This window comes from Numida meleagris, chromosome 3 (assembly GCF_002078875.1).
Source record: "Numida meleagris isolate 19003 breed g44 Domestic line chromosome 3, NumMel1.0, whole genome shotgun sequence".
NCBI lineage: Eukaryota > Metazoa > Chordata > Aves > Galliformes > Numididae > Numida > Numida meleagris.
The window spans coordinates 67,331,781-67,346,046 of record NC_034411.1 but is presented as its reverse complement, the minus strand read 5'-3'; the positions used below and the strand labels follow the sequence as shown (position 1 = coordinate 67,346,046).

At 36.6% G+C, this 14,266-nt stretch overlaps 1 protein-coding gene across 4 annotated transcripts in view; it reads left to right on the top strand.

Moving 5' to 3' along the window:
* Positions 1-14,266, top strand: part of AFG1L (AFG1 like ATPase) — a 65,028-nt gene that overhangs the window by 5,323 nt on the left and 45,439 nt on the right. For 2 of the 4 annotated variants that reach the window (XM_021389701.1, XM_021389698.1), the window contains exons 2-4: positions 1,485-1,711; positions 11,397-11,448; positions 12,222-12,326. In XM_021389701.1, the coding sequence (XP_021245376.1) occupies positions 1,485-1,711; positions 11,397-11,448; positions 12,222-12,326 (384 nt within the window). The remainder of the gene's footprint in view (positions 1-1,484; positions 1,712-11,396; positions 11,449-12,221; positions 12,327-14,266) is intronic. The other 2 variants (XM_021389700.1, XM_021389699.1) reach the window with 2 other exon arrangements.

The following is a 14,266-nucleotide window of genomic DNA, read 5'->3' as shown; positions in this document are numbered from 1 at the left end:
TTCCAGAGTGTTGGCAGCCCCCTCCTGATGGTCTTACCTTCAAGCCCACTCCATGAACTTTACTTCGCCCTATGCATGTCGTGGATGGAAATTCTGAGTTGCACTGAGTTGAGCTTCTGAGCCCTCTATGAAACTCTATTGGAAACGTGCATGTGGTTTAACTGTAATAGTTATTCATTACCTACAGGTTTTTCTAGTTTATTTTGTATTTAATCAAAAGTTATGTCACTTCCATCTAGCTTTCCTACTTTATATGTCGAGAGTACTATATGACCCAATGACAAAACTGTTGCTGTGATTAAGATGTTTTTCCTCTTTCTACAAGTGTATTACATGGTCAGTGGGGAAGACTTGTTGCTCTCACTCTATTCCTGAGGAGCTGATGTTGCCCCTCATTCATAATGATTTATCTTAAGCGCTTTCTAAAAATAAATAAATATCTCCTTCTACTAATTCCAGTATTTTTTGTGTGCTTTAAAACTGTGTTGACTGACCTATGAATTTGGGGATCTATCTTTTTAAATGCCAGACCCTTGCCATGTTTTTTCCTAGTTCTTTTGAACGTTGCTTGCTATCCAGCAGGCCTCAAAGCAAGCTGCTAGAGACTGTTGTGTTGGTTGAGGAACTTACCTTAAGCGTTTAAGGATGACTTTCATTAGATCTAGCAATGTTCAAATTCTTTAACCTTGTCGTTAACTTTTGTCATTGATATGTCTTGTGTTACTCATGATTGTACTTTTAACTTTTAAAAGATAACGTAAGCAAAGAAGGTATTAAATGCTTTTTCAGTATATTTTATTGTTAGATTCTTGATCTTGCTGATTTAACAGGCCTTTTTTGTAAGTCTTTATGTTCTTTAATTCCTAGTTATATTAGTTATATCTCATTTTGTGCCTATCGATTCTGACTTTTTCCTTTTCTTTTTAATTTAAACAGAATTCATTGGCACGGTCCTGTCTCTAGGTAGAAGATAAAGCCAGCAAAGTGGGCTGTGGTATTGCAGAGTTTCACAGTTATTGTGTTGCTTACTGTGGTCTTTCACTCTTTAAAATTGCTTACAGAACTCCTGTTTTGGTCTCCTGTTTGCTATCTTTTAAACTCCGTCTTTCAGCCTGCCTCTTTCTAAAGGATTAACCTGTTCAGAAAAAATGCTCTTAGTCAGGGATTTCAAATGGTTTTACCCCACTTTGCAACAAATACATCAACACTTTCCTTCCAACAACTCATTCAATCTTGTCAACTTTCCAGCTGGGCATTACGTGTATGTGCTTTTTATTAATACAAGTGTTAAAACATACTACTAAAGGTATTTTGTAGTTAGTAGTGGATTAATGAAAAACAAAGGCATAAGACACTTCAGTAGCTGTCTAGGTAAGTAATGTATATCAGTCTTTGCGTGAGCTGTTAATGATATACTATGTTTATGATTTTAAGAGAACGCTTTTCAAAACTTCTCTATTAATAGTTTGTTTTCTATTTTACAGCATATGCAAGTCAGGCAGCAGATGAGAAGGTGGTTCTTGGTACTCTTACAGATGCTAATTCGAGAGCCTTACTGGTTTGCAATGGACCTTTAGAACATTATGACTTTCTGATTAAGCAAGAAGAGCTGAGGAATGATGAACAGCAAAGAAGAGTTGTGCAGCACCTGCAAAAATTGCATGAGAGTCTTAAAGGCTACAGCATCAGCTCAAAAAATTTTCTCTCAAAGGTAAGATTGATGATGATGAATATGTTTTTAGAATTTATATTTCCTCATAAGAATGTATTTAAAAATATACCAATTTCTACCATTAACCGAGTCTTATTTTTGCAGCTGGGTCTTTACAGATAAACCATTGTTCGTGTTTGAGTCTGTACCCCGACTGCATTTTTGGAAGCTTCTTTTCAAAGCATTAATAAAAAATTAGGCTCATACCTGTTGTACAGTACATAGCAATCTTCCTGACGTCGAAGGGCCTGCTGTTGCAGTTCAGCAACTTTTCCCTGAGATTTTTCACACAGTATTTTCCAGAGCCACTGTGGCAGTACTTCTCATATCTTGTTCTCATGCTGTTATTCTCATACTCTTGCTCTTGTGGCCTTGCACCTGCAAATTCTGATAGTTGTTCTCATGGGTTGTGGCTAGAAGTGGTGTGAGAATGTCTTATCTTCCCCTGCCTTCCGTGTCTCTTGTTTTGAAGACTTCAGTTTATGTACCAGAAAACCAAACATAATGCACAGCAAAGTATGCAAGTTCTTAAATCCTAGGTTAATATTAGTCAATAATATATGTGCCCAGAAGCGGAATGACTGGTGAATGTGCATCTTGTGCACCTGATTAGTGTATTTCACTCAGCACAGAGTCATAAATGGGGATGGGGGACACAATTGGCCATTTGAGTGAGTCTGATTTGGAAAAAAGTATCATACTGGGAAAAAGCATAGAAAAATACCAATTGCCATTGTCATAATCTTCGCTTTCCTGGCCTCTTGCACTGACTCCCATGTTGACAGCTTTACTGTTTTTTTTCCCAGACAGTCTCTGACAGTTTTCCCTTTTCTTTCTCTCTGTTACACTACTTTTGCTTTTATTTTTTCAGTAGGAATACATTGACTGTAACAGTTAAAGTTATGTCATCAACTACAGACCCTGTTAATAAATCTGTGTCAGCCTCTCTCAGCATCTATTACACAGCACACCTCATCTCATGGGCATAGAACTATATGTCTAACTATTGGACTGTATGTAGTTAGTAAACTATGTATTTGCCATTGCAACTTCAAATTCTCCAATTACATGGCACAATACTGTATTTTGTTTGCATGATAAACCTACATAAGGTAGCATGAGATCAGAGGAGCCAAAGCCTACAGGGCACAAGTACCTGTAAATGACATGCTGTCCTCTAGCCTTTAGGTACCAGACCACAAATTACCACTCTAAGGCTCTTGCAAATTAGGTTAGCTTCAACAAATGAAAAAAAGCAGCAAACAGAATATCGCTGTGAGAGCAAGTACTATGCAAGTGAAAGTATGTGTTCAAATAGGCAAGAACAGCAAGATACAGAGCCTTGGGACTCAATCCTCACTTACCAGGCTGCCTTCAATATGCCTTGAATGTTTTAAATTCATACTTGTAGCTGTATGTCATATATTTGCTAATCATGCTTGACTGGAAATTCTACAAATGTCTTCCTGCCTCCTGACAAAAGGAAGCAGACTAGACACCTAGGGAAGAGCTCTTTTTTAAGTTGTTGATATATAGTGAGAAGAAAACTGAATGAGAGAAAGTTCCAAGGAGCAGAAGTCAGAAACTCTGGAAAGAAAAACATGAGAATGGTGAAGAACAGGGAGCCAAGTGCTGAGGCAATATCGATCCTAGAGATGGATGCCTTATCCCTGGAGACATTCAAGGTCAGGCTGGGCCAGGCTCTGAGCAACCTGATCTGGCTGTAGATGTCCCTGTTCACTGAAGGCAAGTTGGACTAGATGACCTTTAAGCTTCCTTTCCAACTCAAATGATTCTATGATTCTTTGAAAGGAGTAGGTCTTTGGAAGTTCTGTTCTGAAAAAAGTTAATAAAACTTTGAGCAAGGAGTTTGACCCTACAGTTTCCTGAGCTTCCTTCCAACATAAATCATTCTATAATTTTAACTTAGATATGGCAATTGAAGCCCAGCAATTGTTTGGAGAATAGTTTTGCCTTCTCCAACCAGTGTATTAGTTCCTCTCACTACTTATCTTTTTACTTAGCCAACTGGTCAAAAGAGGTGATTCTCTCACTATATTTAGCATTGGTGCAGTCTCACCTTGAATATTGTGTGCAGTTCAGGTCCCCTCAATGTAAAAAGTATGTTAAAGTCCTTGAGAAAGTGTCCAGAGGAGGGGAACAAGGCTGGAGGGCATGTCCTATGAGCAGAGGCTGAGGACAGTTGAGTTGTCTCATTTGGAGGAGACTGAGAGGCAACCTCATTGCTGTCTGCAGGAGAGCATTCTCCTCTGAGGAGGGGAAGAGAGAGATGCTGGACTCTGCTCCCTGATACCGATGGCAGGATTGGAATGGTGCAAAGCTGTGTCAGGGAAGGCTCAGACTGGGTATTAAGAAACATTTCTTTACTGTGAGGGTGGTCAAGCACTGGAACAGACTTCTGTTGTTGATGTCTCCTGCCTGTCTGTGTTCAAGAGGCATTTGGAAAATGCCTTCAATAACGCGCTTTAGCTTTTGGATAGCCCTGGAGTGGTCAGGCTGTTGGATTTGATGATCTTTCTGGAAAAAATTCAAAAGCAATTATTGCTTATCTTTGTTATCCAAAGCAATCTGATGGCTTGCCTAAAAGATAATCTGTTTTCTTGTGAGTATAAGGAGATCAGGCTGGATTCCTAAACCTATTCTGCTGGCCTGGCATAGGCAAACTATTTCCATGAGCGTAATCCAACAGGCTAGAGATTGGCATCTGGAGGATACTTAATGTATAAAGTTGCTCTTTACCAATGCTGTATAACATGAACTGTAAAAGAGGAAATTGTAAAAGAGAAAAGCAGTTATTTGGCTTGTTCCTATGTAACCTTTTGGGCATAAAGCCAAACTTTTATTCATTTTCATTCTGTAGGAAAAAAAGCAATGAAGGTTTTGATCTTGCTGTCTAACCTGAGGATCAGTAGGCTGGCATTCTCATCTTTTCTGGTTAACTGCTTTGGACATCTGGATGTTCTTTTCCAAAAGCTCTGCCTTTGAGAATAACTTTGAGAGCTGACTTGTGTTAACTGGAGTGCCCTGAATCACAGTGGTTAAGAGCAGATGTCTTGTAATGACTTCGTAGATCAACTACTATGTGGGTTTGTTGTTTACTGTTTTTTTTTATTGGGAAGCATGAATAGTGAAGAAACTCTCTACTGCAGACAACAAAGTAATACTAATCTTATTCTGTTTAGGAGATTGTGATGCTACTTTATCCCTGTATAGCAGAGCTAATCACAATGAAGCCACCTAACTGACCCTTTCCTAAAAGGAAAAATTCAAGTGCCATTGTTTTAGGGTGTGAACATGGATTTCCTCTAATTCTAAAGAAATCTTTTAATTGTTTCAATTCCACCCTTTAATTTTAAACTTTTAAAGTTTAGATTTAAAGCTCTGTGATACTGGTAACTAATGTCACCTTCAGTGAGAAGCAACTGTAGAAGTACTTGCTAATGGGACAAGTGGTAGTGTTGAGGTTTTTATTCTAGAGCTTGATATCTGTCTGGAATACTTCAGAAGTTTGAGAACCAGATTAAGCAGTGTGGTGCTGTAGATTGGAACCTTGGAAAAGGAGGAGAACAGTGAATAGTAATGTCCTTGTTTCTATTCTGCTATTTTTGAGGATGTTATTTGTTGGTTGGAATGGTTCCTTTTAAAATAAAGTCTTAAGCCAAATAAAGTGTGGTTTAAATTCTGGTGCAGGACAGGTTTTGCTTCACTAGAGTTGTAATCAACATCCTTAATGAAGGTTTTCCCTAGAGTAAGTTACAACTGAATAGTTGGTAAAATGATAGACAACAAACACTGTATCAGTTGTAGGCAGTGATACTGTGTGTTTGTCATAAATCTGCATCTCTTGAGGAGTTTAAGTAAGCATTGGCACTGTCCTCTTATGAAGACCTGGCGCTTTGTAGCTTTGCATGCTACAATACAGTACACTTGATCTTAGCCAAAATAAAAACCAACGCATAGATGGAACTGAACTTGGCAAGAGATATGAAAAATAACAAGAAAGGATTCTACAGGTACATAGGTCAGAAGAGACAGGCAAACGAGAGTGTACCCCCTCTGATAAATGAGAAGGGAAAACTGGCTTCAACAGACATGGGGAAGGCTGAGGTTCTCAACAAGTTCTGTCTCTATCTTCGCTGGCTGTCAGGCTTCCCATGCTTCTCATGTCCCTGAACTTCGAGGCAAGGATCAGGGGAACAAAATCCCTCTGACTGTAAGAGCAGAGCAAGTCAGAGATCACCTCATGAGGATGTATATGTACGAGTCTATGGGGCCAGATGATGTGTATCCCACGGTCCTGAAGGCACTGGCTGATATAGTTGTCTAGCCACTCTCCATTATACTTGAAAAGTCATCGCTGTCAGGCAGAGTCTCCAGTGACAGGGAAATATCACTCCCATTTTTAAGAAAGGGAGAAAGGAAGACCAGGGGAACTACAGGCCAGTAAGTCTCACTTCTGTGGCTGGGAAGATCATGGAGCAGATCCTCTTGGAAACTGTTAAGGCATATGTGATATGAGGAGATAATCTGAGACAGTCAGTGTGGCTTCACCAAGGGTAGATCATACATAACCAATCTGGTGACCTTCTATGACGGAGTGCTGGCACTGGTGGCCAAAGGAAGCGCAACTGATGTTGCCTACCTGGACTTGTACAAGGCCTTTTACATGGTCCTGCATCACATCCTCATCTCTAAATTGGAGAGATACAGATCTGAAGGCTGGACAACCTGATCTGGTGGGTGGCCAACTTCCCTATGGCAAGGGGGTTGGAACTTGGCAGTATTTAAGGTTCCTTCCAACCTAAGCCATTCTATGCTATAGATGTTAAGTTTTTTAATAATACAAGGACTGGCATTGTTTTTACTTAGTATTTTTAATTTAATGGACTTAAACAAAACAAATTAATGTATTTTAAGTTGAGAACTTCCGGCAAATGAGACAACTCTTTAATCAGTTACGCATAGTAGCATGAGTTCTTGCTTTTTCAGGAAGTTTCTTCAAAGTGACCAACCTACTTTTAGTATGGAATCTGTGATGAAAAGATTCTAGTGGCAGCCTTTTAAAAGTTAAAAAAAAAAAAAAAAAAAGTGATGCACAGGATCTCAATCATTTTTCTCGGTTTTGGCATTGAAGAGAATGTGGTTAAGAGGTGAATGTGAAGAAAAGGCTGGGGAAAGAGGAAAAGGAGAGAGAAGGCAGGAAAATAATTATTTCTCTTCTTTGTTCTGATACTCATTACCTTATTGCCTGTTACAGAAATGCAGAAGTCTCTTCAAAAATGAGTTATTCCAGAACTAGAAACTTACTACATTTATAAACCATTAAAAGAACATCTGCTTTGTTTGTAATTTTTTGTCACCTTTTATTCACTAAAAGCATAGAAAAAGTAGGATTAGGGAACAAATACTGACATTCAATAACAACAAAAGCATTTCATTATTTACCTGAGGGACTTGCATCACCTCATAGGCAAAACCTTTCTGAAATAAGCAGTTTTGGGAAAGAAAAAAGCCATCAGCCACTTCTTTTATGATAATTAAACTATATATATATTATTATATGGTTTTGGGCATCAGCTTAGAATGAATCTAAGGGGAAAAAACAATCTGTTGCTGCAAGTCAAGTATGCTTCTGTTTTTCAGAATTATTACTCAAATTTGAACAATGACTTTGATCTTCAGCTTGGTGAAAGCATGGCCTTGTATGTTGAGATATTTTGAGATCCTCTGAAGTGAAGTTCAAGGCCATGAGAGTTTCCATAGATGTTTCAGATCTCTAGCTTTTCAAAATAATACCAATTGGGGCATCTTAAGAGTTGTTGAGTTGCTGTGCTAATGACTTGAAATAAGCTCAATTATAAGTGAGGTCATGTTTTGAAAAGAGGTATGAACAATAGTAAATGCCATCCAAGACCTTGAAAATGTCTTCAGCTTCAACAGCAACCAAAAAGGAGATCTGAAGGAGTGGGAGAAAGAGGCAGTTAGTGTTTTGTCTTTGTTTTTTGTTTTTAAAGAAAGTGCTGTCTGGATACTTGTCTTTTGAATTTTGTGTATTTTAATTAGCCACCTTAATACATGGATTTTCACCTAAAAGTTTCCTAAATCAGTATGCAAATATTCCCAGCAAATTAGTTGTTTTCTTTTGGTGTATGAGGCAGGCTGTATGGGAGAAGGTGGGAAGATGTTGCACTCTGTTAAATGCACTGAAAAAAGAATAAAATCTTCAGGGAGAAGAAGATATTTTAATGAATATAATTTCTGAGATGAGATGGGATACCGATTAAAGTGGTGTTTGAACGAAGATAAACATGGCGTGATGGAATCAAAGCAAGGCATTCCATTTTGAAACAGAAACTTATAAAACATTTTGAAAGTAGAGAAGGAAATTCCATAAATCTGGGGATAATGTCTTTTTTTCTTGCGTAACTATAGATATTCTAGTGTATGAATAATTTTCAAAAAGAAAAGAAGTCAAAGGTAACTGATCTTTAAAACAAAAAAAAAGGTTCCTTTTGTAAGCATGTTCTAGTGATAATGAAGCTCCGTGAAGCAATGAAGTTGTGATTTTTTAGGTTATTGAAAAGAGTGTTACAGGAATTAAGAAACCTAGAGGGCTTGAGAATATTGGTGATACACTTATTTAAAAGGATGTGGCAGAGCATTCAAAACATACACTTAAAGGTTTCTCCCCTTCAAGTTCAAATTCTCTGCATCAATTTTGTACATTTTCAATGTAAGCATTAACATTCTTAAATCTTCTCACTCCTGCAAAAGCAAATTTGATGTCAAGTAATTGAACGTGGTTATTCTAAGACCTCAATGATAACTCACTGAGGACAATAGGGAAGTCTGAGGGGTGAGGAGAAGCGCACTGACTGACTCTGTCTTCTACATCTCCCACTCTTCTCCCTTCTCTCCCTGAAATAGACAAATTTACTCTTAATTTAGCAGATCTGAGATCTCCCTCCTATTTGTTCTTTTGAAGTGTGTACTTCAATGGAACCAAGATCAATCTACTGCTTTCTTAGTTCCCACACACTGCTTGCTTTCTTACCTTCTTACTGTGGTCTCAAGTGAGCCAACACTGGATTTTTTTACTGGATTTTATCAGAAATCCTGGTGAAAGTTACTTTTCTGGGCTTTGGGAGATGCATGAGAATCATTAACTGAAGGATCGGGTGAAAAAAAAAAACGTAAATTGTATGATCATATGGGATAACTTGAAACCTGTGGAAGTTTTGGTTTCAGCATTGGAAATCTACATTACAAGTTTACATATATGTATTGTGTTTTTTAATAAGAAAAGGTAATGTTGATTGGAAGTTTGGAAGATAAATATTTTTATATAGTTTACTCATATATATATAAAACATGTATATATTTTTATATATTTTATATATGTATACCAATAAAAATATGCACATATAGAGATTCATGTCTACACATATATAAATAGATATAAATCTTTACTGTTCTGCAATACCTGAAAAGATTAAGAAAGAGAATACCCTAGGTGGCAATAGCGTCACTTCTATCAGAATTGCACAAAAGATATTTTGCTTGAAAATAAAATACTTTCTACAGAAGTCTTTAAATTGCTTGAAGAGGATTTACTTCTAGAGTTTATCAGCTTCAGCAAATTTATTCAGATCTGCCACAGTACCTCTCCTTTTTTTAATACTTCACTTTTTTTAAGGACTGAGAGAACCGAGACATGAATTAGCATCCGCCATCTTCTCAAAGAACTAGTTCTAGTTTTCTGAATCAATCGGGAATTGATTTAGACTTTATTGAGCCCAAGCCATTTTATTTATTTCCATTAGTGAAACAAAACAAAAACGTTTTCTGTAACATTTTCTAGAAGTGGTAAATATTGGAGTGAGAATAAAACGCACTTAAAAGTACAAATTTTAAGATCATTAAATGTAATTAATAAACATATTAAGGTTTTCAAAGGGGTATAAAAATAGGCCTTATTACCTGTTCTACTTGTATAATCTTTATGGAGACAAGTAAAGCGCTGATGTGTTTTCCTAATTTTGTCATTCTTTGTAAGGCTGCAAACGACGTTAATACTGTCTTTTTAATCGTTAAAAACCATGTTATTAATCTCAAAATTAAGAAATTCTTACAAATGCCTCTGACACAGATTTTTTTTTCTATTTCTCCTTTCTTTATGGCGTAACTTCAAATTGAGAATTTGTTTCAATGAGTGCAAGCTCTTAAAAAGGGTACAGAGAAATATGCACATCAATTAAATTGTCTTGCAGTTTTCAAGGCACTAGCAAGTAGTCGCTGCCACGTCTGTTAATGGAGCTGATTCAGAACATGTGAAACCCTGTTCAGCCCCAGACAGATGATACATATTTTTGTTTCTCTATTAATGCAGCTCTAAATTAAATCTGTAAGTATGTCTTACGTAAGAGCTATGCTTGTATATTTTCTGAATAAATTGATACTGTAGCTCTGAGACATTATCTTTCTACTTTGTTCATGTATTTTCTGCTACATTTAATTAGTGTTTTGCTACTGGCTCCCTCATGTCTTTAAGATGGCGCTGTATTTTGAAAAGCGCTTTAGATTAAAGTTCTTTAGCAATTACCCAGCTCCAAATGGGACCATGGGTTGTAATTTTACCTTTTCCTCTGTTTTGGCTAGGCTCACATAGCTCTGAAAGTGAAACAATTTAACGTAACCTTATGCTGTTGTGTGACAATTTTTGTGGATGTTGATTGAGTTTCATGAATTTGATGAGAATTTTTTTAAGATTTACAATATTTTAGAAACTCTTTCCTTTTAGAATTTTACTTGGAAGTGGATGTGCGATGTCGGAGTGGGGGAGGACAGTTTCAAATTGAAAGTATTCATAAAAAATACATATTTGAGTAAAACCACCGCGTGGTTTTGGGTATTTGAGAGAAAACCATCGCGTGTTGTAACATACATCTTGAGTTGCATTAAGAGATAAAAAACTTCTTAACCAGTGTCAGTTTAAGATAAACTCACTTGTGGTAAAAATGATTAATAAAATACATACTTTGAATATAAACTTATACATATAGGACACATTTTTACTGTGCTTCCATTGATTTTTAAGTATGTTTAAAACAGGTAACTGTGCAGCATTTAAGATTGAAAGTGGAGAGAAAGGAAGGGGACCTGGAATATTCATTGACTTTGTCATATGGCTTTTCTAAATTCTAATGGTTTATACCTAATGCAGAGCTAGTGTATAGAACCTATACCTGCAAGTACAATAGTACTGCTTAATTCTACATCACTTTTTCTAGGTCTGTTTGTTCAAATGGCTTGATAAGAGTTTGTTTTAATCATAATGTATTGGAATACATTTAATAATTTTGTATGTGTTCTGATGTTAAAAAACAAGTGAAAAAAACCACATGTACTATGATTTGGGATGGAAATATTTTCACAGTGATAAAAAAGCATGGGTATTTGCCTCCCTCCCTTTTTTTTTTTTTTAATTCCCTCAAATACTACATTAGATTGCATACTAATTCCAAGTTAATTATTCAAGGTTATACTTTGCTGGCTATTCCAACTCAGGTAGTTAAATCTAGCCACCTGATTAATTGATCACAGCTATGTGCTTTCTTTTATTATGCTCCATGTTTGTATTTATTCTTCTCCTCTCGATTTGCAGCTCTTTGCAAAAAACAAACCTCCAAAAGGTCTTTACGTCTATGGAGATGTTGGTAAGTCTCAGCTGCATCAGTTTCAGTGGAATTTTATCTAAATGCATATTTATTCACATTCTAAAGTATCTAAAAGCCTAAAATTTATGTAGCACAATTACTTTAATGAATATTCTGGGTTTATTTTTCTTCTGTATTATGATGTTAGTTCATAGAATCGAATCGTAGAATGGCTTGGGTGGGAAGGGACCATAATGTCCTCCCAGCTCCAACTCCCTGCTGTGGGCGGGGTTGCCCCCTGCCAGATCAGGCTGCATCAACCTGGCCTTGAATGCCTCCAGGGATGGGGAGTTAGTTAATCCAATTAGACTTAAAAGTTTGGAAGCTGTTGAATTGAACTGCATTACCGTGTATATTTTTTCCAGTGTTACCCACACAATAATATTTAAGAATGGGGAGACAGGGAGGAATTTTATATATTCTAACTGCAATACAGAATAAAACAATACTCTCTTTTCAAACTGAGATACTAAAGGCGTATTCTGGATGCAAATAGAGGCATTTGTGCAACCTTTCAGCCAACCCTGTATAGATCAAAATTTTAAAATGGAAAAATAAAAGTATGGTTGTTCTGAGTGTTTGAACATATAATAGGACCTTTCTTCCCAAACAGTCTGGCCTTGTACTTATTCAGTGGGAGAGTATAGTTTTGTTAGTTAAAAGCTAATGAACAATCATTGTTGTAATCAGTATGTAATTGTTCTTAAATTAACTACCTGTGGGGTTGTTCTTTTTTTGTTGTTTTTTTTTTTTGTTTGTTTTTGTTTTTTTGGAAGGCACAGGGAAGACAATGGTGATGGACATGTTCTATTCTCACTTGGAAGTAGAAAGGAAAAAGAGAGTCCATTTTCATGGCTTCATGCTGGACGTGCACCAGCGTAAGTGAAGATACCGATATTTACAAAAACTATTAACTATGAAAAAGCCTGTCTCATTCTCATGTATATTATACATCATACAGTGTAATTTTCTTGAAGTTTTTAAACAAACAAAACAACAACAAAAAAGGAGTAAATTAGAGGATTTGGGCATTGTTTGTCATACCAGATTAGATGCTAATTGCATACTATTTCTCAAGTATTTTTTAAAATATTCTAATGTTCTGCATACCTGATTATATAGAAGACTGCCTGTATGTTTAGGATTAAATCCTTATCTAAATACTCTCTGGTTAATTACTTGGCTGCAATCTAAAGAAGGCACCTGCTGAACTAGAATGATAATGTACAAAGCGACATGGTGATGTCAGAAACAAAAGGACAGAAAAATGTAAACGCGGCATCATGGTTTTCTTCATTGGATCATGATTCAGAAACAACAAAATTAGTGCTTCAGAGAAATGGACTACTTCTTCCATGATTTGTGCAGTACTTGTCAAGTTTTCATGGTCATTCATGTCAATGGTTTACGGGCGTTAGGCCCGATTCCGTGACAAAGGGGACGGGAGACCCACGGGCCCACGCCCCGGGAAAAGAGAAAAGGGGAAAGGGTAAGGAGATGGCCCTGAGAGCAAAGAACAGCGGCAACAATCTGAGGAGAAACAAACTAATTTACTAAATAAGATATCGGAATGCAAAACAACACACTATAATACAATATAATTACAATTTAAGCTGATAAATCCAATACAGAGAGAGAGAATGTCCCAAAATCAAGGTAGGCCTTACTCTACTACCAACGATAAGACGGCTGGAGAGCGAGGTGCTGCCAAGACGAGAGACGGCGGAAAAAAGGGACAAGGTCTCGTGATCTGCAAGTTTTTATACTGTGAGCTTTTATCTTTTCCCTCCGGCTGGAAAATGGTAACAGAGGAGCAAAGTGCCGTGGGGAATGTAGTAGTCCTTCTCTTCTGAGAACCAGGTACATTCACTACATGATGTTATGATGTGGAGTACCAATAGCCGAAAATCATAAAACCATGACAATTCATTACTGTTTGGCTCTGTATTTCTTTTCATCTCAGTCTGGGAAGAGTTCAGTTTTTATGAAAAACAGCTGTTGCTGCTATGTTATGTTTTGGGTTTTAGTCGCACTTAGTATTTGTTGATTTCTTGCTTAGGTATAGGTTGTGGTCCTTACACTCTAAAAGAAAGTTCAGTTCAGTGAAGAGAGCACGTGTATATGGAGAATTAAAAAATAATTTAAATCACAGATAATCCAAAATTTGCCTTGTCTTTCTCTCCCTGTTATGGAGACTGATGGGTTAATGTAAAAAGCTCTTAGCTCAACTGCTTAATATACAGTATTGGATATCCTTTCTGATGGAAAAAGTCAACTGATAGTGATAGATGTAGTCTTTTTGAAACCAGATCATATGAATGCAAGATAAACGATGGAAAAAGAACAGGAATTAATGAAAATTATAAAATAGGGGATAATACATATTATCTCTCATTTGATGCTTTAATTAAAAAAAAAAAGCATAACCTAATTTGTTTGTGGGAATAGGTTTATAAAGATTGTAGAGGAAAGTATTGTATTTATTAGCAGAAAATGATCACAAAAATAAATGGTAATGGAATTCTCTCGTGACAGAGGGAGAAGAAAAACTAGTGAATTTGGATGATGGCAGTGACTGTAATAATAACGTACTATATAACACATCACTGAATAGTAGTTTTTTTCCCGAGGCACTGTTACAGATAAATCTAAAGCAATGAATTGATTGTGTAATTGCTGAAAAAGAGCATTGTGTAAACTGTTTTTTAACAGTTGTATGTAAAGATAAATTTGAGCTGTGCATTTTGAATAAGCAATAACTAAATGGGTATAAATGCCAACAAGAATGAGGAATGTTCTGAGTTGGTAAACTTAGCAA